The sequence below is a fragment of the Manis javanica genome, chromosome 4, assembly GCF_040802235.1.
Source record: "Manis javanica isolate MJ-LG chromosome 4, MJ_LKY, whole genome shotgun sequence".
Taxonomy (NCBI): domain Eukaryota; kingdom Metazoa; phylum Chordata; class Mammalia; order Pholidota; family Manidae; genus Manis; species Manis javanica.
Window position 1 is genome coordinate 127,362,986 of NC_133159.1, and position 25,968 is coordinate 127,388,953.

At 33.0% G+C, this 25,968-nt stretch overlaps 1 protein-coding gene across 1 annotated transcript in view; it reads right to left on the minus strand.

Annotated features, from left to right (window-relative positions):
- Positions 1-25,968, minus strand: part of LOC108392971 (serine/threonine-protein kinase TAO1-like) — a 121,319-nt gene that overhangs the window by 32,262 nt on the left and 63,089 nt on the right. Inside the window, 8 exon segments of the mRNA XM_073234831.1 lie at positions 733-826; positions 8,087-8,181; positions 10,581-10,694; positions 12,213-12,309; positions 12,878-12,923; positions 14,182-14,283; positions 16,876-16,947; positions 22,302-22,523. Coding sequence (XP_073090932.1) covers positions 733-826; positions 8,087-8,181; positions 10,581-10,694; positions 12,213-12,309; positions 12,878-12,923; positions 14,182-14,283; positions 16,876-16,947; positions 22,302-22,433 — 752 coding nt within the window. The 5' untranslated portion in view covers positions 22,434-22,523.

Genomic DNA, 25,968 nt, shown 5'->3' on the forward strand with positions numbered 1-25,968 from the left:
TTTTGCTAATTTATGCATCTTACTTGTGAATTTTAAAGTATTTGTTAAGTACGGTAGGTAGTCCCCTAGAACTTTTCAAATGCTAGATACACCTGAAGAATTTCCCATTAAAATTTTCTATCACTGATAAAAATCCTTGTTTCCTAAAATCATCCATCTGTTTTCAATAAACTTCTTTACATGAATAACAGTATTATCAAAGAAGCACTAGGAGATGCAACAGCAAAGCACATTCTGAATAATAAATAATGACAATTAGAATGATCCAAAAATTATGAATTATCTGGTAACTCTGATAAATTATCTAATCATTTTTACCTATGTTTTATACCAGATCAATTATAAACCATTCCCCAATTAAGTATCTCTACAGGTTGTGGCAATCTATATATTGCTGTTATAAAATATGAATGTTTAAATCATGCTATTTATTATATAATTAGGGTTATATGTGTTGCTGAGGTACAAAAAATATATTAATTTTTATACAAAAGCCATACTTTTTGCTCCCACGTTGCATCATGTATCTTTTATTTCTAAACTGAGTTACTTATATGCTACGAAAAGTAGAGATAATAAAGGATAAGCATGATGTATGGATAAAATAAAGCTATTTTAATATTTCTTCAGGTTATATACACTTCACCTCATTGAAATGAAATCATTTTGATAACATTATGAAAAATATTTAAATTTTACCATGTGAACAATACATCTCTCAGCCATACTCACCATTCAGTAGACTGTAGTGTAGGGGATTCACTTCTGATTATGTGACTGAAGACACTTACTGAACTATTACTCCATAAAGGAGGCTTCATTTCAGCTATCAAAGAAAGAAAACTTCCTGTTAAAATATGTGCCTGTTATACAGGAGAATGGAAGCACTGTTAGTTTTTTTTTTTTAAATAAACCCAAACTTAGCAAAAAAGTTGAAACTAGAGTTCAGAGAACTTATTCAAGGGAGTCCAATAGAGAGGAAATCGCAGCCCTGATGCACATCATCTCTAAATAGTGTATTTTTTCAATAAGCAAGAACATTCTAAGAAAACCTAGTACATTCATTAAATCAGACCATTGATATGAATACATGACTATTATCTAATCCTCAAACTCCATTGTAGTTTCAATCAAATGTCCCAATAATGTCCATTGTAGCAAAAATGAGCTTTGACCATCTGCATCCTTCAAGGAAATTGTCCATTTTTTCTAAGTTTTAAACTTACATAAAATTGTTCATAAAATTTCCCCATAATCCTTTCAATATGTGTAAAATCTGGAGTCATGTCCCCTGTCATTCCTGATATTGGTCGTTTGTGTCTTCTTTCTCCTCAATCTAGCTAGAGGTTTATTAATTTCATTACTTTTCCCAGAGAACTAATTTGTGATCTCATTGATGTTCTCTATTGTTTTCATTTTCTCTGCTTTGATCTTTTGTGGGTCTCTTTATTTCTGCTTACTGTGGATTGAATTTGCCCTTCTTTTTCTAATCTTAAGGTGACAGTTGAAGTCATGACCTTGACAATTCACAAGTATAATTTTGACTCTCAAATGTCCCTCAGTTTGGCTTTGTGCTGTTACTAAATTTGGTTTACACATCTCTGGCAGGAATATTACAGAAGCAAATATCACGCTTTTCTCAGTGTATTCTATGATGTAGTCCGTGGTTTCAGATCGTTTTGTTATTGACGGTGCTCACTTTGATCACTTAAGGCCATTCCACAAGTTTTCATGGTAAAGTTTCACTTTTTTCCTTTGTAAAAAATCCTTTGTATTGTCTCTGACAATAAGAAACCTCACTCTGATTATCCTTAATACATTTGATGAATCCCCCCTGTACACAGCCAGTCTCCCATCTTGGCCACCACCCTTTCCGCTTTTCCCCATCAAGTTTTCAAACCCCATTCCAAGTCTGTCTACTTCATCCACTCAGTTTCTGACACCCCATCCAAACTGGATCACTTTCTGCAGTGAAGCCCTCCTCATCAGTCCTCAGGAGGGAGGCCCCCTTCCTTTCAGTCAGGCACTGCCATGTGTCAGGTTTACCCACCCCAAAATATGGACCTGCTCCTTGGCCTCTGACACCCCATGCTGGGCTACTTCCAGGTATGAATGCCTCGGTTACCCCACCAGGACTCTGATCTCCAAACTTGACTGCCGCCCTTCCTGCATAGGTTCTGCTTCCACTTCCAAGGCAGTCTGTCTGTGCGAACTCCCTCCTCTACTCACAGCACTCTTACACGCCACTCCTGGCTACCATGACTCAGCAGTGACACGGACACCTGCTGTATACTGTCCTCCCAACAGCTTTAAGAATGACTAGTTTGATCCAGGAAGGGGAAGGGATTACTGAAGAAATTCTTAATGAATAAAATAACTTGTGTTTCTACTGTGATTTATTAAAGTATTCAAAAATTCTAAATGGTGTACCATCAATATATCAGACCAGAGGATGATTTTTGATTCTGTCATTTACCATAAACCTGACCATCTCAATTTAGTCAAAGAACACTGAAGTTAGCTAAAAACCATAGAGATTTACTGAATCTAAACTGTGGGAGCCTTCAGTGGATTCAAAGGATATTTTACATTTCAATTATTTTTTTAATTAAAGTATCCTTGATATTCAATCTTATATTGATTTCAAGTATACAACACAGTGGTTCTACAGTCACCCATATTAAATCCTTACACACACCCCTGCAATTACTGTCAACATATGAAAATGTTACAGAAGCAGTGCTTTTATTTTCCATGCTATGCTACTATCCCTGTGACCAACTTATGACTGAAATTTTTTGTGCCCTTTTATTCCCCTCACCCTCAACTACTCACCCCAACCCTTCCCCAATAGTAGCTTCCTTCTTTCTCAGAATTGTTTTGTTCTTTCTCAGAATTGCTTTGGCTATATGCGGTCTTTTCTGGTTCCACATGAATTTTAGAACTATTTGTTCTAGCTCATTGAAAAATACCATTGGTATTTTGATAGGAATTCCACTGACTCTGTAAATTGCTTTGGGCAGGATGGCCATTTTGACGATATTAATTCTTCCTATCCATGAACTTGGGATTATTTCCATTTATTGGTTAGTTTCTCTCATGAAGAAAGTATAGTTCTTTCACCTCCTTGGTTAGGTTTATTCCTAGCTATTTTATTCTTTTTGATTCAGTTTTAAATAGAATTGTTTTCCTGTTTTCTGTTTCTGCTAGTTTGTTGTTAGTATATAGGAATGCAACAGATTTCTGTATATTAATTTTATATCCTGCAACTTTGCTGAATTCGGTTGTTAGTTCTAACCATTTTTTGGTGGAGTCTTTAGGGTTTTCTATATGTAATAATATCATGTCATCTGTAGACAGTGATAGTTTTACTTCTTCCTTCCTGATCTGGATACCTTTTGTTTCTTTTTCTTATCTAATTGCTTTGGATGTTATTTCCAATACTCTGTTGAATAAAAGTGGTGAGGGGATATCCTTGTCTTGTTCCCAATCTTAGAGGAAAAACATTTACCTTTTGGCTACTAGGTAGGATATTAGCAGTGGGATTGCCATTTATGGACTTTGTTATGTTGAGCTATCTTCCCTTTATACTTATGCTAAGAGTTTTTATCACAAATGGATGCTGAATTTAGTCAAATGCTTTTCTGTGTCTAATGAGATAATCATGATTTTCAGCCTTCATTTTGTTAATGTGGTGGATCACACTGATCTGCAGATATTGATCCATATTTGCATCCCTGGGATATGTCACAGTGAATCATGGTGTATTATCTTTTTAGTGTATTGTTCAATTGTGTTTGCCAGTGCTTCACTGAAAATGTTTGCATCTATGTTCCTCAGGGAAATTGGCCTGTAACTTTCTTTTCTTGTAATGTGCCTGTCTGGTTCTGGTTATCAAGGTAATGCTGGCTTCATAGAAGGAGTTTGAAAGTACTCCCTCCACTTGAGTTTTTCGGAAGAGTTTGAGAAGGACTGGCATTACTTCTTTACATGTCTGTTAGATTGCAATAGTGAAGCCATCCGGTCTGGATTTTGTTTTCCAGGAGGTTTCTTATTACTGATTCAATCTGTTTACTAGTAATCAGTCTGTTCAGATTATATCTTCATGATTCAGTCTTGATAGGTTGTATGTTTCCAACAATTTATCCATTTCTTCTATGACGTCCAATATGCTGGCATATTAATTGTTCACAGTAGTCTCCTGTGATCTTTTCTACTTCTGCAATATCAGTTGTAATGCCTCTTCTTTCATTTTTGATTTTCAGTTCTTTTTATCACGGTTAATTCTAACTACAGGTTTGTCTATTCTTTTTCTTTTCAAAAAATGAGCTCTTAGTTTCATTGATCTTTTCTGTTAACTTTTTAGTTTTATTTCATTTATTTCTGCTCTCATCTTTCTTATTTTCTTCCTTCTCCCAACTTTGGGACTGGTTTATTCTTATTCTTTCTCATTTCTTGAGGTTTTAACTAAGGTTGTTTATTTGAGAAACTTCCTAGTGTCTTAATGTAGGCATTTATTGCTATGAACTTCCCTCTTAGAACTGCTCTTGGTACATCCCGTATGTTTTAGTATGTTGTATTTCCACTATTTGTCTCCTTATATTTTTTATTTCTTCTTTGACACACTGGTTGTTACAATAGCATGTTGTTTAATCTCACATAGTTGTGAATTTCCCATTTTTCTTCTTGTAACTGATTACAAGTTTCATACCATTGTCTCTGGAAAAAATGTTTGATATAATTTCATTCTTCTTAAATTTATTAAGACCTGTGTTGTGTCATAACATATGATCTATCCTGGAGAATGTTCCATGGGTGTTTCAGAAGAATGTGCATTTTGTTGTTTTGGGATGGCATGTTCTGTATATGTCTGTTAAGTTCATCTGGTCCAGTGTGCTGTTAAAGGACAGTGTTTCCATATTGATTGTTTTGTCTGAATAGTCTATGCATTGATGAAAGTGGGATGTTGAAGTTCCCTACTCTTATTGCATTGCTGTCTATTTTTCCCTTTAGGTTTCTTAATATTGCTGTATATACTTAGGTGCTACCATATTGGGTGCATAAATATTTACACGTTATATCCTCTTGTTGGACTAATCTCTTTATCATTATGTAATGTCCTTGTCTCATATTAGTCTGTTTTAAAGTCTATTTTGTCTTTTGTAAGTACAGCTACCCAGGCTTTCTTTTGGTTTCCATTTACATGGAATATCTTTTTCTATCCTTTCACTTTCACTCTGTATGTATCCTTACATCTGAAGTGAGTCTCTTGAAGGCATCATATGCATGGGTCTTATTATTTTAAATCCATTCAGCCACTCTGTCTTTTGACTGGACAATTTAGTCCATTTATAATTAAAGTAACTTTAGATAAGTATGTACTTACTGCCATTTTGTTTCTTGCTTTCTGGTTGTTCTGTAATTCCTTTGTGCCTTTCTTTTTCCTCTTGCTCTCTTTCTTTCTGATTTGATTTTTTTGGTAGTGGTATGCTTAGATTCCTTTTATTTTTTGTGTATCTACTATAGCTTTTAACTTTGTAGTTACCATGAGGCTTACATAAAACTAATATTTATAATTATCTATTTTAAATTGCTAATTTGGAAAGCATTTTAAAGTTCTACATTTTTATTTCCTGCCATGTTTTACATTTTTGAGGTCATAATTTACATCTTTTTATTTTGTGTATCTTTTAACAAGTTATTGTATTTTTGCATCTTTTATATTTCTGAGATTTTATATTCTCAACATGTACTTTTGTAATCAGAAAAAATGGCACATTTTATATTTATAAACACAACTATTTATAAAGCACATAGGCTGAAAAGCAACAAAATTGGGAACTTTTTCATCAAATTGTGACAAACATATAAAGTCATCTATGAGAAAATTCAAGTTATTTCAACCTCTAAATTCATAAATAAATATGAAAGTCATATTTATTTAGAACTGTATTTATCAAAACCAAAGATACAATTGGTTTAAGTTTTGCTCTCTTACCTACTCTGTAAGAAAAGTTTGCTTTAATTCATTATCCTTAGTTATTTTAAAGTAGAAAACCATATAACATATATTTCCCAAGACAGCAAATCTAATTTGCATTAAAAAAAATCAGGCCTCTACAGCTGTTTTGTCTAAAAGGGCAGCTATATGTTACTATTTAAATGCAAACTTACTTTTTTATACAATTTTTTAAATTCAGGTATTATTGATATACACTCTTATGAAGGTTTCACATGAAAAACAATGTGGTTACTACACCCATATTATCGAGTTCCCCCCATGCCCTATAAATGCAAACTTATTTAAATGGAATAAATTTAAAATTCAGTTCCTCGGTTGCACTAGCCACATTTCAAGTGCTCGAAAGACATGCAAATACAGAATATCTCTATCACTACAGAACCTTTCATTGGCTTGTATTACTCTAGATCTTTCCCCTGGGACCAGTGTCAGGTTCTGGTTCATGACATTTCAGAATTCAAAACATCTGTAAGTAAAACTTTAAAAAGTGATGATCATGAAAGAGTTTCTAAAAGTTGAACATGCCACATGCATGCCTAAAACTTTAAGAATTTCTTCGAAATGTCTCACTCCTTAAAAATGATCTAAAGGCAGTCACATACGAAGTTGCTTTATTCTAAGTGTAAAAACTCTCATTGTGAAGGAAGTCTATTTTATGACCTATAATAAGAAACTAGAAAACATGGAAAAATAAGAATCCATCCCACAGAAACTCCTGAGTTTATACATTTCTTTCTGAGCAGTATAACTGGCCAAGGAATACTTTCTAATCAAATAAATATCAAAATATATCAATGATATCTAAAAGGATCATTAATGCAATTTCACTATCCAAAGGGGCACATATATGCATCAACCACATACCCCATAAAAATACCCCATAGCCAGAGTATATTAACCAGCTTCTGTACATTTACACCCAAGTTTCTTAAGAAGTTAATTAGGATGTACTGCTGGGAAGAAGAATCAGGAGTAAAAGAACGAGTTTAAGATACCTAAAGATATTTTCAAATGGAAGTAACACTTTGAAAACCTCAAATTGAGACCAAAATATCAGAAGAGGATGACATGTTAATCTCCAAATCTCTCTTTGCTGATGTCAAGCTTTAAAATATATATGACAATACAGAGCTTGAAGGGAATGATTAATGTAGGAATCCTAACAAAAGTGAAAAAATCTAAAGGTTATATTATTTTGGAAAAATATTAAGAAACAGCCTGGTTATAATGGAAATCATAGTATTCATTGTGTAATGATAAGCAAGTTTTCACTTTTATTTTACCTCTATTTCCCTTTCTGCTTTTTTTTTATGACTGACAAACCCAGGTTGATGACTTATCCAAATGACACATGGATTTTACTTTTAATGTGTTATTTTCAATCTTTGGTCACTCCTAGAATGGTTCAATTAAATATTCCCAGTATTTCTTACTATTAAATAAAGCTTCAAGAAAAAAATGGGAAGGTACCGTAGACTGGTGCAGGGAATCAAGAGCAAGAAGATGGCCATCAGCTTCAATTATAGTGACAGTTCAGTTACCCACCGTGGCTCCCTTACAAGGGGAGTATTAGCAAAGTTTTGATGGTCCACTGCCTTAAGCATAGTTCCACTTAAGGCAACAGAATAAAATACGTGCATAAAATCAAACTGTACAATAAAGTATGCAGCCTGATAATCTAATCCTCATCCCTAACACAAAGTATTAAGTATCTTAAGTAGCGGTAAGTAATTCATGAATGCTTTAGAGACCCTTCATACATGGTAAATCTATAACCATAGACATATTCGAAGTGTTTAACAAATACTCATTAAATGTTAGACACAGATACCTCAAAATTAATACCACATTATAAACTATTTTAGACCTAATTTAATACAGCAAATCTAATACACCTAAGCTAATATATATATATATATTGACAAATAACCAAAGTGACAACTTTAATAGATTTATTGCTCCCCTTAAACACTGACATAAAAATAGAAATCTGTAATTTTGTACAGAAATTGAGGTAAAACATTGATCAAAACTTACTACACAGTAATAAAGAGCAATGCTTACCTAGTTCAATACATGTTATTCCAAGAGACCAAATATCTACTTCAGTACCATATTGTTGTTCTTTATCCTTGGCTAAAATTACTTCTGGGGCCATCCTAAAACATAAAATGTTACTTAAAGTTAAAAAAGAAAAGTATACTATTCTTTAAAAACGTAATGACTGTCTACATGGAGAATACCTGTGTGAATTCCAGATGATATAATTGGACATAAGAATTCTTGTAAAGGGAAATAAATGCATTACAGGTTGTGAGGTAAATATTTACCATTGCATATACAGTGCTAGACTTATTCTCACCATTTGTCATGATCATGTAACAGCATCCTGAAGGAAAGATTCCCCAGAGCAGGGTTGTATTCTGTATCAATTCAAGTTTGCAGATTCTAATATTGTATATCCTTTATGCCAGTGATTCTCAAACATTTTCATTTTAGTATCTTATTACAAAAGTCTAAGTTTTGCTTGAAAGAGAGCATTTCATAACTGGCACTCATTTAGCTGAGAAAATATCTGCCACAATAAGCAACAACGAATAAGCAGTGTGTCAGTCTCTTTTGCAAATAGGAGTAGTGTTCTGTGATAAAAGTGGCTAGGACAGCCACTCATAACTAAATAAATCATATAATCATTAACTTTATAGGTGTCTTGGTTATAAAATGAAATGCCAATTCACATCTTCAGCTAGACTCTAATGTTCTCACTGGTATGCTTCACCTTATTCTTCCTTTGTACTTGTTGTTAAGCACAGACATTTAGAACAGTTTCTGACTGCTTAGTAAGATTGTCATCAGGCGTATGTGTGTTCCTCTGTGTAAAAACATGTAAATATGTACACAGTGCTGTGTTCCTAATATACTATATACAAATTAATACATATGTAACTTCCAATTGCCAATAATAGAGGGCTTCTAATGTGTTAAGATATTGAAGTAAGCTTGGGGAGTCAGTAAGTTCAACAAAGTTAAAAAAGTAATTTTGTTTTTAATGCACAACTTTCTAGCTCCTTTCTAGTATAAAATATTGATCACTGATTTGTAAAGGGGGACCATTAAGAAGAATTATTTCTCCAAAGAACCCTTTTTTTTATACAGGGGAAGAGGATTCTATCTAAACTAGGGTTCAACATAAGAAAGTTTTGGTCATACAGAACAGTAGCCTTCAAACTTTTTATTTTCTTACTTCCAATGAATTTATTTTAAAAATGTACCTGCTTGTACATTTTTGAGTTGGTATCAAAATGTTATAAACTTAGTTGCAAAGGATATAATGCACACATATGTATATACATTATTTTGTATATGTGCTTTACAGATATTTACAACTTGGAGCTGAGGACCTAGCTCATTCAATTCATTAAAAACACTGCTGTATAATAACCTAATTAGCAAACCCAGTCTGCATGGTCATACCAACCATTCAAATCAGAATTATTTTCTATCAGGAAATGCCAAACTTCAATTTTCAATGTAAATAACATGTTAATGTGTCCTCATGGCAATTGTCCCAGTTATAAATGAGGTAATTTATGATCCACTAGAAAAGAAGATGGGAGGGAAGATAATTGGGGAAAAGAAAGAGCAAGGAGTAAAAGGAAGTGAAGAGAGATGACTGTGAAGGCAGAAGGCCCTTGCCGAAACTTTGTGTCCTAACGCTTCAATATTTCTCATGCTATATATTCTAGATGTTATGTATTCTCAAGTTGTCCCTCTGGTGATGGTCTGAGGCTTTTAATCCTCAGTACAATGCATCATTCTACTTTCAGGATGGGTGAGAAGCCTTTCTTTAACAAACTGGGAGCTGGGAGATTTGAAAGGTAAGTGGAAAAGAAGATGCAGTAGACCTAAGACACCTCTCAACATACACAGAGAGAAAACACCTATGGAAGTTGAAGGTGTAGAAAATTATTCCCTTCAGACTTGCTGACATTAATATGGAATTATTTATGAATAAAATTAGATGATGTCTAGAACTCACTTCAAATAACGAGGTGGAGGGAGGGCAAGAGGGGCAAGTACACAGGGCAGCTGGGCCCTGGGGTAGTGCTGTTAGGCTCAGCTGACCGCTGTGTGAGCCTTCCTTATATTTTTGTCTATTTCCCTGTATACTTGAAATTCTCCAGAATAAAAAATTTAAAAAAAATTCATAATTAGCTACCAGTCTTCAGATACTCTTATTCAGAGATACTGACACACAGTAAGTATGAATCTAAAGAAAATTTCCACTTAGCACTTCTATCTTCTCCGTTCTTAAATATTTAAATGTTTTCACTCCTACACCCAATACATGGTGTAGATGATAACAAGAAAGAAATGTTGGGCGGACAAATGCAACAACAGGAGATACAAGGGCAGCACTCCAAATCTATATCTGAAACTAACTATGTCTAAAGCAGCACTGTATTTCCAAGAAAAAAGATAAAGCATCTGAAAAAAGTACAACCACACACTGCCTATTTCAATTATGAGGATCAATACCAGACAGGACTATTCTTACCAATACGGCGTTCCCACAAAAGAACGGGCAGGAGAGACCATGGAAGCCAATCCAAAGTCAGCAAGTTTCACCTGGCCTTGTTCTGTCAGAAGGATATTTGCTGCTTTGATATCTCTGGGTTTAAAGAACACAGAAAATTATTTGTCTTTCCTTTGTAAGATTATACTGAAAATGATAAAAATCATATAAAATTTTATAAAACACAGGAGAAATCAGAATAATTAAGGCCTTCGATAATCTCTCAGTTGAGATGAGAATTAAGATCCAAATTAAGAAGTGAGATACACAGAATTCCTGTAAGTATATAGTAACAATTTTCTAAAAGAGAAGATAAAATAGCAGTAGAAACAGAAGAAAAAATTAGGTAATTAATACCACATACTCTATATTTGAGTTCCTGTTCATTGGTAAAAATAATGGTTTTAAAAATTCAGCTGAACATTCTTACATAACTGTAAGATTTCTGAGTATACCCTTAACATTAAAATGGAAAAAAAAGAACCTCATGCCCTAAATTTGTTTTTTTTAATTACTCATATTATTCCAAACTTTAGCATAGTTCTCCTACCTAAATATGAAATGAAAACTGAAACACATGGATAAGGTAATATCAATGATCCCAAATTTACTTTTAAGCTCTTTTCTAAATCAACAATGTACAAATGAACTAAGAAAATTATAATGGGATTGTATGCCCAATGGGTACCATACATTCAAAAAGAAATAAATTTCTAAGCACTTATCAATTCATACTACATAGTATTATAATGGATATAATAGTAAGTCAATCTGTTTTCTTCCATTTGATTTTTTCAGCAAATGGATAGGTTCTTTGAAGTTGGGAAGACCTTAGGTTTTACTTCCAACTCTTCCAGTCTCTTATTTACTATGCATGTGGATTTCTCTTGGACCTTAGTATTCTCATCTAAAAAACTGATAACCCATTAATTTGCAATGACTCTACTATATAAGTTTACTATGTATTGTCTAGTTCACATAGATAATTTAAAAAATGGTAGCTTCCTTCTAAAAACAGGGAAAACCAATACCAATGCTAAAAATGTAGTTTTTGATGGTTTAATCTTTAAGTTACTATTCACCAGCAAGGATTATCAAGGATTATCTCAAAAGCATAGTCTAAAGTAGCTTTTACTTGTCTCTGTCATGGAATCAAATTTGGCATTATGAGTCACCAGGAGAACAAGAGATCTAGGTTAGTTCTAGTCTAATCTATCTTGCTTGTAAGCTTTGGGAAGTTAAGTCACAAATTGGGGCATCTTCATCTGTAAAATGAAAAAAGTAAGAATACATCATCCCAATCATCTTTTCCACTTCACAAATTAAATTATCCTATAATTAAATTTCTATCACAAATCTATAAAGTGCACATACTTCAGACAGCCTGGCAGCATGTGTAGAAAAAGATAAAAATTATCTTCAACAAAGAGATCAAATTAATTAGTATATTCTTTTAAAGACATGGAGAACCTAAAAAAAATATGAGTTTGTAAAACTCCAGAACACTTTTATTTACCTAAAACAAATAAAGCTTTCAGGATTAACAAATTCTAGGTCTGATAAATTCAATAAGCCATTTGCTTATTGATATATGATAATTTTTAAAGTACTTACCTATGGATCATGCTATGAGAATGTAAGTAGGCTAATCCCTGGAGAGCACCATGTGTAATTGCTGCTATTTCTAATTCTTGTAATGGCTTTTTGTGAACTTAAAATAAGAATTGATTTGAAAATAATTATTCTATAGAACATTTCTATTTAAAAATATATATACACATATCTAATATATGGGGAAATTTTTTAAACTAACATTTAGCAAGAAGGAATGTTTTGCTTTCCAAGATAATTAAAACAAGGCAATTTAACTTTATAACAGGTGTGCAGTTATGCCTATTTATTATAGTTCACAGGCAATTTTCCTCAAAGTTAACAAACAACATTTAACAATTATTTTGTGATTATAAAAAACAAAGAAAGAGAAGCTTTCCCTGTTTATATTCCTATGTATCTTCATTCTGAACAGAAGGAACAAATCAAGTTTAATGATAAAGAATGCAGAAAAATGCCTTTTAAATCATAATGAAAGAAAACTCATCTGTATGGTAAAACATAATATTTAATGAGGACACTGCACACCACCCTGAGATTCTAGAAAGGACAAAGGTTATAACTCTTCCTGAAAAGTTTTAACATTATTAAAAAAAATCTCTTACTGAATGAATTCTCATTTTATTTTACTAATACTTTTCTTTTCTTAATAAATAAAGGACACTTACCTTTCAGAACATCTGAAACAGATCCTATACAATTTTCCATTACAAGCTACATGGGAAAAAATGATAAAAACATTAAAATACACTATTAAAATAAAAAGATTCTGTATGAGATAAAACAAACTCACCAAGGAGATCGAGAAGATACTTTGAAGTGAAACAAACTCTGGTTATCAATTACCTTTAATTACACATTTTGTGAACTTGTTAAATGCATACATGCAGTTAAGCCAATGCTACATTAATCTTTTATAATGCCAACATAGAACTGCTTGTAAATGTGTGTTTCATATAATTACTAACTAAAGCTATAAAGGAATATACATATTCTATTAATATTAACCTATAGTAGCAATACTGGTATTGTTAGGAAGCAGAAAACTATCCTCTGGTACTATATATACAAAGTTTAGGTTACAGTTTAAATCTTTCCTATAAAGCCAACACAGAGCACCTCTTACGTGCAAGGTATTTTATATATATTAACTAATTTAATCCTCATAGCCACATGTGGAAGTAGACCCTATTATCATCCTTGTTCTACAAATGGAGAACCTGAAAGACAGAGAGGCAGTCTACCCTGTCGGCCACTGTTTTTTCTTTAACCACAGCCTCAAATTTAGGAGTACCATCACCACTAAATTAAACCAAACGTTACAAATCTAAATCTAAGTTCAGTATATTAAAATGATCATCAGCTATAGCTTATTAAAAATAAAAGGTCATTCCCGTTGAAAGAAAATTTAGCCTTCCTCTTAAAAGACATAATTACTATGCCTATTCTGTTGTAAGATTACTACCTTATCTTAGTTTAAACAATGGGGCAAAATTAATTTCCATTTTCTGCAATAAAATGTCTCAATTTTCTACCTTTAGTATCATTCAGCCAAAGAAACACAATCAGTTCAGATTTCTCAGGATTCACCACCAATAATCCACACAAGATCCTTGTGGTTAAATAGTTTACAATACATTTATGTCAAAAATATATGCTGATTTTCATCCTTGAGTGATAGGATTGTTCTCAACAAATGTTTGATTCAGCATTTGAAGAATGATACCGCTAACATATATCAGAACATTTTCCCATGCACGTAATGATCAGGTGAATCTCTGAAGTAAACTGGCAAAAATTCTATTATCTCTTACTGCCTAAGAGTTCCAGGAAAAGCTGTTCCTCCTTTCTCAGTATGAACTAACATTTCAAGGTGTTTGTGCATGGCTTTACACAACTATTTTGAGACATTTTTGAATTAATTATAAACTAAACCTACTAAAATTACAGCAAGGGGAGAGCAGATACCTACCCATGCTGTGAACTCACATAAATAGCAGCCTTTGTATTCTACGATGTTGGGATGTTTTAACGTTCGTAGAAACCTCACTTCCTTAATAATACCCTGCCATCTCTGTGGGGAGAAAAAAAGAATAAAGGAAATAATTAGGAACAGTTCCTTTTCCTTAGAAAGCTATACAAGTAAAAAATTATTAGATTAAAATGTTAACAAGAACATACAACTTTGTTTCATTTGTAATATTTAAATGTCAAACAAATACATTTTAAAGAACTTACGTCCATATAGTTTACAACTCAATTACATAAAATTCATTCCAGGTAGGACATATTTTTATTTTCATAAAATTTATTTTTAATAAGACTCATTGATAATAAATTAAAATTTTATAACCACACACCAAGCCTGTTGAAAACTATATACTACATTTAGTGGTTTTTCTTCAAAAGTTCAACCTCTTCTTTCTTTTGTGCAGCTTTATTGTTGCATAATTTACATACCTTAAAGTTCAGCTGTTGTGTTTTTGGCTTATATTGTCTACCAAATGTTAAGTTTTTTCTGCTGTTTAAACTCAGATCAAGTAATTACCTAAATTCCTTGCACATATTCTAAAATGCTAGTGAACACTTAGGTTATAACAGAGGGAAGTTCACAGAAAAACCAAGCAGCATGAAAACATTTTCCTACAGGATTTTTCAAAGAGCCTTCCCACTGATGCCTACTAGTAAATAAGAGATAAGCCTTCACAATTAAAGCTACTCTAGGACAACTTCAGAAACTTAGGCCATATCCTAACTATAGTTACTTCTAAGAAGCAATCAGGCAACTCTGAAAATACAGGCACTTGGGCCCATACCCAGAGACTCTAGAAGCTTAGTACATGTGGAATGGAAACTTGGAATCTGTTTTTTGTTCTTGTTTCAGCTTATCCAAGCTTTACCACTCACTTGTATCATATTTCTAAAGGTAGGGGAACTAGAATACAGAACTTTAAGAAATGTTTTGTACTAGAATTTAAGATCCTATATCTCCTATGTTATTTCATAAGCCCTCAACAAAATAGAGCAGAAGATATTCACAGTGTAAAATGTGTAAGCTGGAAGATGCTAAGTTTAGAAAGTGTTTTATGGGCTTTACATTTCAAATTTGAATGCTCTGGGAGGCAAACTCTCAAAACAAAACAAAACAAAACAAAGCTAAAACCTGTATTCTTCAATGTAAAAAACACTTCCAGGAAGGATACAATATTAGAAGAGAGAAGATGCTGCCCTAGGTGAAACTTTTTGTTCTAGGCATGACTAATTAAACAGACGTCAACACAAGTCGGCTAGGAAAGCCAGTTTTAAAGTTATACTATAGAATGGCAAATAAAATTACAGTAAACTTATAAAAAATGGAGTTTTTTTACAAATTATTAAGAGTTTTTTTAGGTATCAACATAATGGAATAGTGATCAATCACAACAGTGTTATCATACCCATAGTGTGATTATCACAAAAAAGATTTACCATAAAATAGGGATTCCAGAAATATACAAAACCAAAACCTTTAAAAATTAAAGACTGATAGAGCAATTCTACCTCTGGGCATATACCCTGAAGTATTAAAAGCAGGGACTCAACGAAATATTTGTGTACCTACGCTCATAGCAGCATTATTCACAATAATCAAGGGGTAGAAGCAACTAAGTGTCCATTTACAGATGATGGATGGACAAAATGTGGTGTTTTTACACAGGCACACACACACACTGTCACAAACACACACAACAACATGGATGAACTTTGAGTACACCATATTAAGTGATACAAGCCAGTCACAAAAGGACAAATAGTGCATAATTTCAATTACATGAGATACTTAAAGGAGTCAAATTCAGAGAGACAGAAAGTAGAAAGGTGATTTCCAGGGGCTGCAGGGAGGAGGGAATGAGGAGTTATTGTTTGATGGGTGTAGAATATCACTTTTGCAAAATGAAAGAGTTCTGCAGATGGATGGTGGTGTTGGTTGCACAGCAATGTGAATGTCCTTAAACGCCACTGAACTTAAACTTAAAGTGATTAAGATGGTAAATTTGTTTCGTGTACTTTACCACAATTAAAAATAATTAAATTTTTGAAGAATTAAAGAAACAGATAACACTTAGGAAGTAGACATTATATAAACTTATGCAATTAAGAACTAATCAGAATACTGAAGAACAAAAGTACATGCAAAACAGTATCGATAACTTTATTTTTCAGATTATTACCCACTGCCTTATTTTTCAGACTAGATATATGCTGCCTGATGATTATTTGAAACAGCCATTAGATAATTTCTCTACCACTAAAAATTTATATCCAGTATACTTACTGTCAAATGTACCTTATTCTAGTTTACTTTCTTAGACATGATGATCCCTCTATTATAGAATAAACTGCTAAACAACAATTTAAAAAATTAAACTCATGTCAGCAGCACAAATCTAAAACAATTAAAAGTAAAGGACACAGTTGGGAGGTTTCTGGTATGTCAGGAATGTTGTTTAAAGGCTCTAGGTGCAATTTAAATGGGCACATTGAGTCTGTGGAAGAAAATTCACTGAGATATACACTTAATATTTGTATATTTTTCAACATTTTTGAAAAAATTCCCACCTAGCCCCAATTTAGAACGGTATGGCTTTCTTTAACATGCAAACACAAACATATATATTTCACCTACCTTCGTAGACCACATTTCAGCATAAGATAATTTCTTGATAGCTACCATTTCATTGGTGCGCAAATCTCGTGCCTAAAAAAGACAGAAGAGCATTGTAAAAATTAACAGATTAAATCTGGGAAATCATTTCTCTGAGAATAAAAGCATTTATAAACTACCATGTCAAAAAAGATATCAAAACTGCTTTTAAAGAACATTAAAAAAATAACTAAATAGATACCAAAAGACATCAAATTATCAAGGAGCTGGTACTTTAGAAATAAAAATAATGAATGTTTATCTTTGAATGAGCTAGTGGAGAGGAAAAATACAGAAATTTGAATAGAACTGTAAACAAACAAAAAAATGACTAGTACATACAAGTCTATGCTAGGCCTGTAAACTTCAAAATGTCAATGAAATGGACAATTCTCTAGGAAAGAACTACTAAAATTGCTCTAGAGAAGAAAACGAGTAAAACAGTGGTGGCAGACTGAAAAGAATACTAATCGTCTTTAAAATAGTTGTGAGTGGAAAAGTTTCACCAGGGAACTTCCCAGGATAAAAGGGGAGGAAAAAGGAAAGCTCTCCCATTGATTTTATGGAGGCGGTCTAAGCCAGCAACTAAACAATCACCAGCAGCACAAAATAGAAACTTAGGGACCAATTTGACTTATAAATTTACACAAGGGAACTCAAAATAAAATTTTAAAATCAAATATTACAGAGCATTAAAACAATATTTCATTTGGATAAAATACATTACCACAGAAATGCAAAATTTTGATACAGGAAAACATTTCAGAATTTGCCATATTTTTTTACAAATCAAAGGAAAAATATATACTTATATATATAAATGCTGAATAAATGCTGAAAATGCAGAAAAGGCCCAGCTCCAAATTCAATGCAGGGAAGACCAAACTCTTAGAAAACCCACACGGGAAAGGTAATTCCTCAACATGATAAACTATTAACTAGAATTAAGACAAGACAGCTAAAATGCTACCACAATTACTATTTACCACTGTTCTGAAAATTTTGATAAAAAAATAAAAGCATAACAGAAACATGAAAGTTAACTCTTTAGAAACTAAGAGCCAAATTCTCATTACGTGTTTAAAAAAAAAGATGATATATGAAGAAGGCACAAAAGGATAGCTGCAAAATATTTCAAATGAGTTCAGTAAAAAGGGTTAATCATCTCTAGTCATCTGTGGAAGAATTCATCTTCAATTCAGTCTTTAATGAATTCCCAAAGATAAAATGTTTTAAATTTAAAATTAGATTATGGTGATAGCTACAAAATTCTAACTTACTAAAAACCTATGCAATGCACACTTAAAATTGGTGAACTTAGAGTATGGAATTTAAATCTCAAAAAAACTGTTAAAAAATTAGACAAGCACATATGTCAATTACACCTAAATAGAGTTCCTTAAAATATATATATATTCTTTTAAGTGGTTTCTGGGAACAACTAATGACATTCCAATTTCAATTACTGGCAGACTGGTTAATGAAAAGGTGCACCACTTACCATAATGGGTGAAGTGGATCTATCTGCATAAGATCTTAATATGAATTTATTTTTCCAAAATGTTCTCTATTCATCTATTTGTGAGCCCCTTGATTTTAGTCAATAGGTCTAATCAGCTATATTCTTTTCTAACAGTTTTAATGAGATACAATTTACATACCACACATTTCACCCATTTGAATGTGTGTAATTCAATAGCTTTTAGTACATTGACAGATACATGGCAATACTGATTGATATGACAGATACATGCAATTTACTGATAACTACAATTTTAGAACATTCATTACCTCAAAAAGAAACTCCAAATTGTTTCATTTAAAAATGATTAAAATGGTAAATTTTATATTATGTGTATCTTACCTCAAATTTTTTCCCAATTAAAAAAAAAGAAACAAAACCCCACACCCTTTAGCTATCACTCTCCTATCCCTTTTCCTCACCCCTTCAGCCCTAAGGAAAAACTAATCTACTTTCTGTGTCTCTGGAGATTTGCCCATTCTGTACACTTTGGAACCATATAATATACAGTCTTTTGTGACTGGCTTCTTTCAGTTAGTATAATTTTTCAAGACTTGTGACATCTTTTCATGTGCTTTTTGGCCATTTGTACATCTTTGGAGAAATATCAGTTCAGATCCTTTGCACATATAAAAATTGGGTTGCCTTTTTATTATTGAGTTGTAAGAGTTCTTTATATATTCTAGACACAAGTCCCTTAGCAGACATATGATTTCAAATAATTTCTCCTATTCTGTTGGTTGTCTTTGCACGGTTTTGAAGCATAGAAGTTTTACATTTTGATCAAATCCAATACCTATGTTTTTCTTTTGTTCATGCTTTTATTGTCATTTCTAAGAATCCTGTGACAAAACCAAGGTCATGCAGTTTTACCCTAAGAGTTTTATAGTTTTAACTGTTATATTTAGGTCTTTGATACATTTTAATGTTCATATATGGTAAGAGGTAAGGGTCCAATTTCATTGTTTTGCTAAAGAGCTACCTTTCTAATTAGCACAAGATAAAGCTCAAAAGTGGGTATACTAAATGCAGTGTAGTATCCTGGAGTAGATTCCAGAGCAGAAAAGAGTACAAAGACTGGGAAAATCTGAATAAAGTATGTAGTTTAGTTAATAGTATCAGCGTATCAATGTTGATTTCTTAGTTTTGATAAAGGTGCTGTGGTTATGAAACTTGTAAACATTAAAGGATTTGGGTGAAGATTATAGGGTAAAACTCTTTACTATTATTGCAAAATCTGCAAATCTAGTATTACTTTAAAACACTAAGTTAAAGTCACGGTCATTTATTAAAATCCAAACTCATTAGTAATGATGATTACATTAAAATTAAATCAGATTAAGATGAGATTACTTTTGCCTATCACACACACACACAAAAAAAAACCCACAGAAAAATATGTAATGTCCATAGTCATGTTTCTCTCTCCCTTCAGGATTACAAGGTGTGCTTACTCATCATGTTTTATTCATCTTCTCTAATCTGGAACAATTTGCTCAGCCCTTCCCAATGTCTTTTATAACACTGGCAGTTGTTGAGACTACATAGCAGTACTTACCTTACTAAATTTGTGTTTGCCTGAAGCTTCTTCAAGATTAGATTCTGGTTACACATCTCTGGCTGAAATACTACATGAGTTATATTGTGTCCTTTTCAGGGTATCATATCTGGACACATACAATGTCTGTTCATCACTGGTTACTAATTTTCATCACCCGCTCAAGGTATTTGACTGTTTCTTTCCAATGTATATAGTTACAACCCCTGTTCCCTACTTTGTATCTAACAAGCAATCCGTGGAGAGATACTTTTAAACTATATAAATATCTTGCTCATCAAACTTTCCCCCTAGGTTTAGCAACCACTGAAGATTCTACCCAAAATAATCTTTGCAATGATTGCTGCAATCTTCAAAATGCTGGTTTTTCCCAACTCTACCATTCCCTTCACATGTATCAGTCAGCATTCTATTACAAAGAAAAGCCCTCCCTTTCCAACTATCTATCCATCCTTCATCTATCATGGAAATTAGGAATTCCTATTTTATTCAATTGGTTATAATCAATAGATATTTATGTTGATGCTCAAATTGTTCCAGATCTGGCCAGTGGGAGCACCGTCAAGCTGGTTCTAGCATCCTCTTGAAAGGGCCCTTTTTTTTTAAAGCACTTTTTAACCTTCTGGTACAAGATATTCTAGAGCTTATCTTTAATGATCCCTGTCCCCACAATAGAATGAACCATTACTCCAAGAGCTCTTGATCCATATAGTGAGGAATTCAAGATCTGAGTGCTAAGTGTGCTTGTTGCTACTGGGATATCAATGCAACTAGAATCTTACAGAAGAGAGAGCTAGGAAATATATATGTCATACAATTAGTTCATATTAATGCCACAAATTCCTATCCAATACCTATCTAGTCCCACATGGTTCTTCCTTACTTTTGCCAATTCCCTATTTCTATCATTCTTTCAGTTAGGATCTGACTCCAAATGGCATCAAAATTACTCACTGCTCAATCTTGAAACACACAGTTTCAGAACTGTCACTCCCATACCAATATGAAACAAATTTACTGAGAAGAGTTCAAGATTTGTTTGCAGTTTCCTCTTCCCAAAGAGACAGAGGATATAAAGTTAAAATACTGTGTATGAAAGTTACTCGTATTAGTTTTGGTTTTTACAGCACAAATACAGTTGGATTCATTGTTCCTGCTTGCCTTTTCATGACTCCCCCCATACATAATGACTTAATTTTAACTTTTAACTATATAGAATATTTATTATCAAAAGAGATAAAACAAGTTATCATTCTGTCCTCTATCTACTTCTTTCTAGTACCCACACTATCACCATTCTGTATCTTGAATTGTTGTTGTATGGCATATAACTTGTCTAATTTCATTGAACTATACATTTAATATATCTGTATTTACTGTATATAAATTATATTTAATAAAGTAAGTCAATTAAAAAACACTACTGACACACATTGAAGAGCTACATGACAGGGATTTTTTCAACAGGGTTCTCTTATTGGGCCCATTTCTAAGAGTCTGTATATTTTTTTCCTTTATTATTCTATATTTCTCCACATTAGTATTAAGGAGAACAACAGGAGAAGTGTACATTCAGACAAAACTGTAACACAGAAAAAAGGTTGTTTATGAAATGCCTGTTTTCTGAGTGCCTCTTCCCTTATTCTGTGTCCAACTCAGAAATCAAACAAACATAACCTACATCACACACACGCATAAAGCATGTGTACACAAAAATATTCTGAAGGATGTTTATTTAAATTTTAACAGCAGCTGTCCTTAGGTAGGAAAATTACAGAGGGAATTTCTACTACCTTATTTTTACCTCTAATTTACAAATGGGAAATAAATAAAAAGTTCAAATTGTTACAAATTTGGAAGACATTTTCTCTAAGGAAATATTTCAAATTGTTGTTTTATTCTTAAAGTACCCATTAAAACTAAAAAACTAAATCTGTAATACTACCAAAATATTAAACATCTATACAAAACTTGTTGCTGAGGAAAAAAAAGCAATCTTAAAAGGAAGAAATAATGAATGAATAATAATGAAATGTGTGTACAGGACTTTACGTAAATCACTGTTTTGCAATATTTGATTCAACAGCAATGTAAGTCATAAAACTGCTAAAGTAGTGTAAACAACATGGAAATTAAAGCAGAATATCTTTCCCATTTTTTCAATAATCTAAGAAGCTCAATAAATAAAATGATCTTTTCAAATACACCTAATGCAAGTGACTATAAAATAGACTATTGCCTATATCTCTTTGTAGTACTGATTTTTACTCTTCCAGGACGGGATATTAAATAAACGCTGGTCACTGACATTAAGCCTTTAACACTTACAGAGTACACTGCTCCAAAGCTTCCATAGCCAACTTCTCTAAGATTTGTGAAGAGCCTCTCTGGATCTTCTTTGAAGAAGAGTTCTGCAATGTCAGGGTCCCTCAGGCCCTCTGTTGGGATAGCTGATGGCATCCTGCTGGGCAATCAGCTGTCTGATTCTAATTGTATAGCGCTATCCCAATCCTTGGTTCATCTGTATGAATGAAGCCACTTTGGCATAAACTATTGTAGAGAAATAAGAAAAGAAAAAAGGAAAAGAAAAAGTTGCTAAGAATAATTAGTATAACATCATTTTCTGACTACATATATAAAATTATCTTAGACCTGGAATTTCACTGAAAAGAAGTGTTGCCTACTAGTGCAGGAGTCTTAAACCCGGCTCATCATCCCAATCACCTACGCTGCTTTAAAAAAAAAAAAGATTCCCACTATATGTAGTATGTAAGTACATACTATACATACACTTCTAAAACTTAGATAAATCTTTACATCCTGGAAGGCTTTCTGTATCAGTACTTAAAGATTTATCTAACTCTGATGCAATAAGCTCATCAGCAAAAGAGATAAATATAGTAGGAAGACCGTTAAAAACATGCCCAACAACTCAAAATGTACCCGTATGTTTCTAACAACAGGAAGATTCCCATCTATTAATGACCTTCAAATGCAAGAAAATAAGACATTAGATTTAATTTGTTAAATTAAATCAGTAAGATTTCTTTTCCTTTCAGATACCACATGGCAGTGTTTAATCAACTTTAACACAGACATTCCTAAGAAAAATGAAATGTGAGAAAAATAATGAATTCAACATAGATAACTGTTTCCTTCATAACCTGATTCACATTAAAATATGGCCTTATCAAATCTGTTTCCTTACATAAGTAGATACACTACAGAATTCCCTGGTGGTTCTGATAGCAGTTCCTTTATATCAGATTATCAAATTTTAAAAATGACTGCCATAAATGAGAGGCTTCAGAACCTGGTTCTAGAATGACACTGCTTAGATAGGAATCCTGGCAACAATTATCTACCAAATATGAATTTGGGTAGCCTCATTTTCCCAATCTATAAAATGAAAGAAATAACCTACCTCCTAGAGTAGCTGTGAGGGTTAAATGAGTTAATAAATGTTAAGTATAGACTAGTACTCAGGAACAATAAGCAATACATTAAATGTTAGTTATCATGATCTCCTTAAATTTACCAATTAAAATTAAAAACTCCAAAATTGATTTCATTGAACTCATAAGGGAAAATAAAGCTCTAGCCAGTTCTTTCCATGCACAAAGCATACTTTTTTAATTTTTAAATGTTTAAAATTTTTTTTAATTTTAAAAGTTTTTTAAACTAAAGAAAAATTTTTAAGCCTGTCTCATTTTTAGTGAAGTCAACTGAACCAATTATAATGCCTGTTATTAAACTTCTAACTACATAAAACACACTTACATATCTTTTGCTCCTCCCTAAATTAATACTACATTGCAGTAAAAACTCAAATCATTAGTTTGTATTCCTTTTCTAACATATTTTCAAAGCTGCCCCATAGTCTACACTTTCACCAATCTCTCTGCTCTGGAAGTTAGTTCCCTGGAACAGAGCTTCAATTACAATTCTTCCAAGAATATGTGACCACAGGAAAGTCACTTAACTTATCACTTCTAAAATGAGTAGGGTGAAATAAATTCTATATAAACTCTTACTATTCAATTAATATACCTGTGAAAAACAAAAAGCCTTCTATGTTACTTAAGACCCTATTTAAGAACTTTGAATTACCAAATTATAGTACCTTTATTACAAGCATTATTTTACATAAAAATTTGTAAGTACCTGCACGATTTGCGTCTTCTTTTCTATCTGCCTAACAAATTCCCACTCAAAATCTTCCAAAATTTAGATTAAAGGTAATGTTTGTGAAGTTTTCACTCCAGTAGGACAAGCTGGTCACTGTCCCTTCATGCTCCAAAACATCCTTCAGCATTTACTACACCACGAGTACCCCTCTGCTCTAGACAACTAGGCACGATGTGACTCATTCATCTTTACATTGCCTCTGTACATCCTACACACTATGTCTTACAGATAATATACAGATATTTGTTGGACTAAACAATTACTTAATTCTTCTCCCTACAGCCCATTTAAAAAATTTTAAGAAATTTTGCTCAAATTTGAGAAAAATAAAATAGAATATTTTTAAAACTACAACACAAACTCTGATTAGGGAGACTATCCAAACAGCTTTTAGCCAATTTTTTAATGCACAAAAGATTAACTCATTAAAAAAATTTCTATGTTAAAAAATTTGAGTCAAACACAAGAATAGAAACAGCCACATTATGGGTTAATATTCCTTAAATATATACACATCTTTCAAATCATTCACAAAGTACCTAATCCAACAATATATAAATGGCCAAAGGATATCAATATTCCATAAGCAGGTGACATAAATAATTGGAAAGAGAGGCCAAAACCTGAAATATAATGGGTGTAGTCATGAGTTTTCTGATTCCGCTTTCCTCTATCTCCTGGCTTTGACCAAAGAGTTGCCTGAGTGACTATTTTGATAGTGCTGATGACAAGATAACCCTTAAAAGGAATCCTGCTCTTCTGTCCCAAAGGGGACCCTGTGATCTTCAGATTGTGAGGAAATATGTCATTTTTCCCCTTTTCTTTTTTCTCTCAGCCACAGACATGCAGTGCCAAAGGAACAGAACAGCCCTGTGAGAAAAACCTCACTCACTGGCCAGGAAAGGTAGGAAACAGGGTCTCTGTCGTTCACAAAGGATGAGGGGAAGTGTCATTATGTTTTTTCTCATTTTCTCTCTTCTTCTGCACTTTAAGCAAGGACAGCCCCAGTTACGGGGGAACTGTACAATGCAGAAGTCTAAACGCATCTGTGCCTTTCTGATCAAAGTAACTGGGAAAAGGCCACTGGAAACTGAAGAGTATGGAGGAAATCATGGAGAAGAACACAACTGGAAAAGACAACCCCATTCTTGGTATGAAGTAATACAAATAACAACTTGTGCTTGTTGAATACAGACTCAGAAAGTATAGCAAAGACTATTGAGAAAGAGAGCTAATAATGGATGACATATACTACTGCCTAAGTCCTAGGCTATCACTGAGAGACATAGCACAGGGCAAATGCAAAGAGCTCAGGGAAAGTTTTGAAAATAGAACTAGTATTAGAAGCACCACATACAGAAAGTGAGACAGAACATGTAATCTAAAACAAACAAATCATGACCTCACACCAGTAAGGATGGCCAGCATCGCAAAGACTAAGAACAACAAATGCTGGTGAGGATGTGGAGAAAGGGGAGCCCTCCTACACTGCTGGTGGGAATATAAGCAGGTTCTACCATTATGGAAAGCAATATGGAGGTTCCTCAAAAAACAAAAAATAGAAATACCATTTGACCTCGGAATCCCACTCCTTAGAATTTACCCAAAGAATACCAATTTTCCAGTTTAAAAAGACATCTGCACCCCTATGTTTATCGAAGCCCTCTTTTACAACACCCAGGATATGGAAGCAAACTTAGTGTCCATTAGTACATGAATGAACAAAGAAGATGTGGTACATATACACAATGGAACACTATTCGGCCATAAGAAACAAATTGTACCATTTACAACAACGTGGATGGAG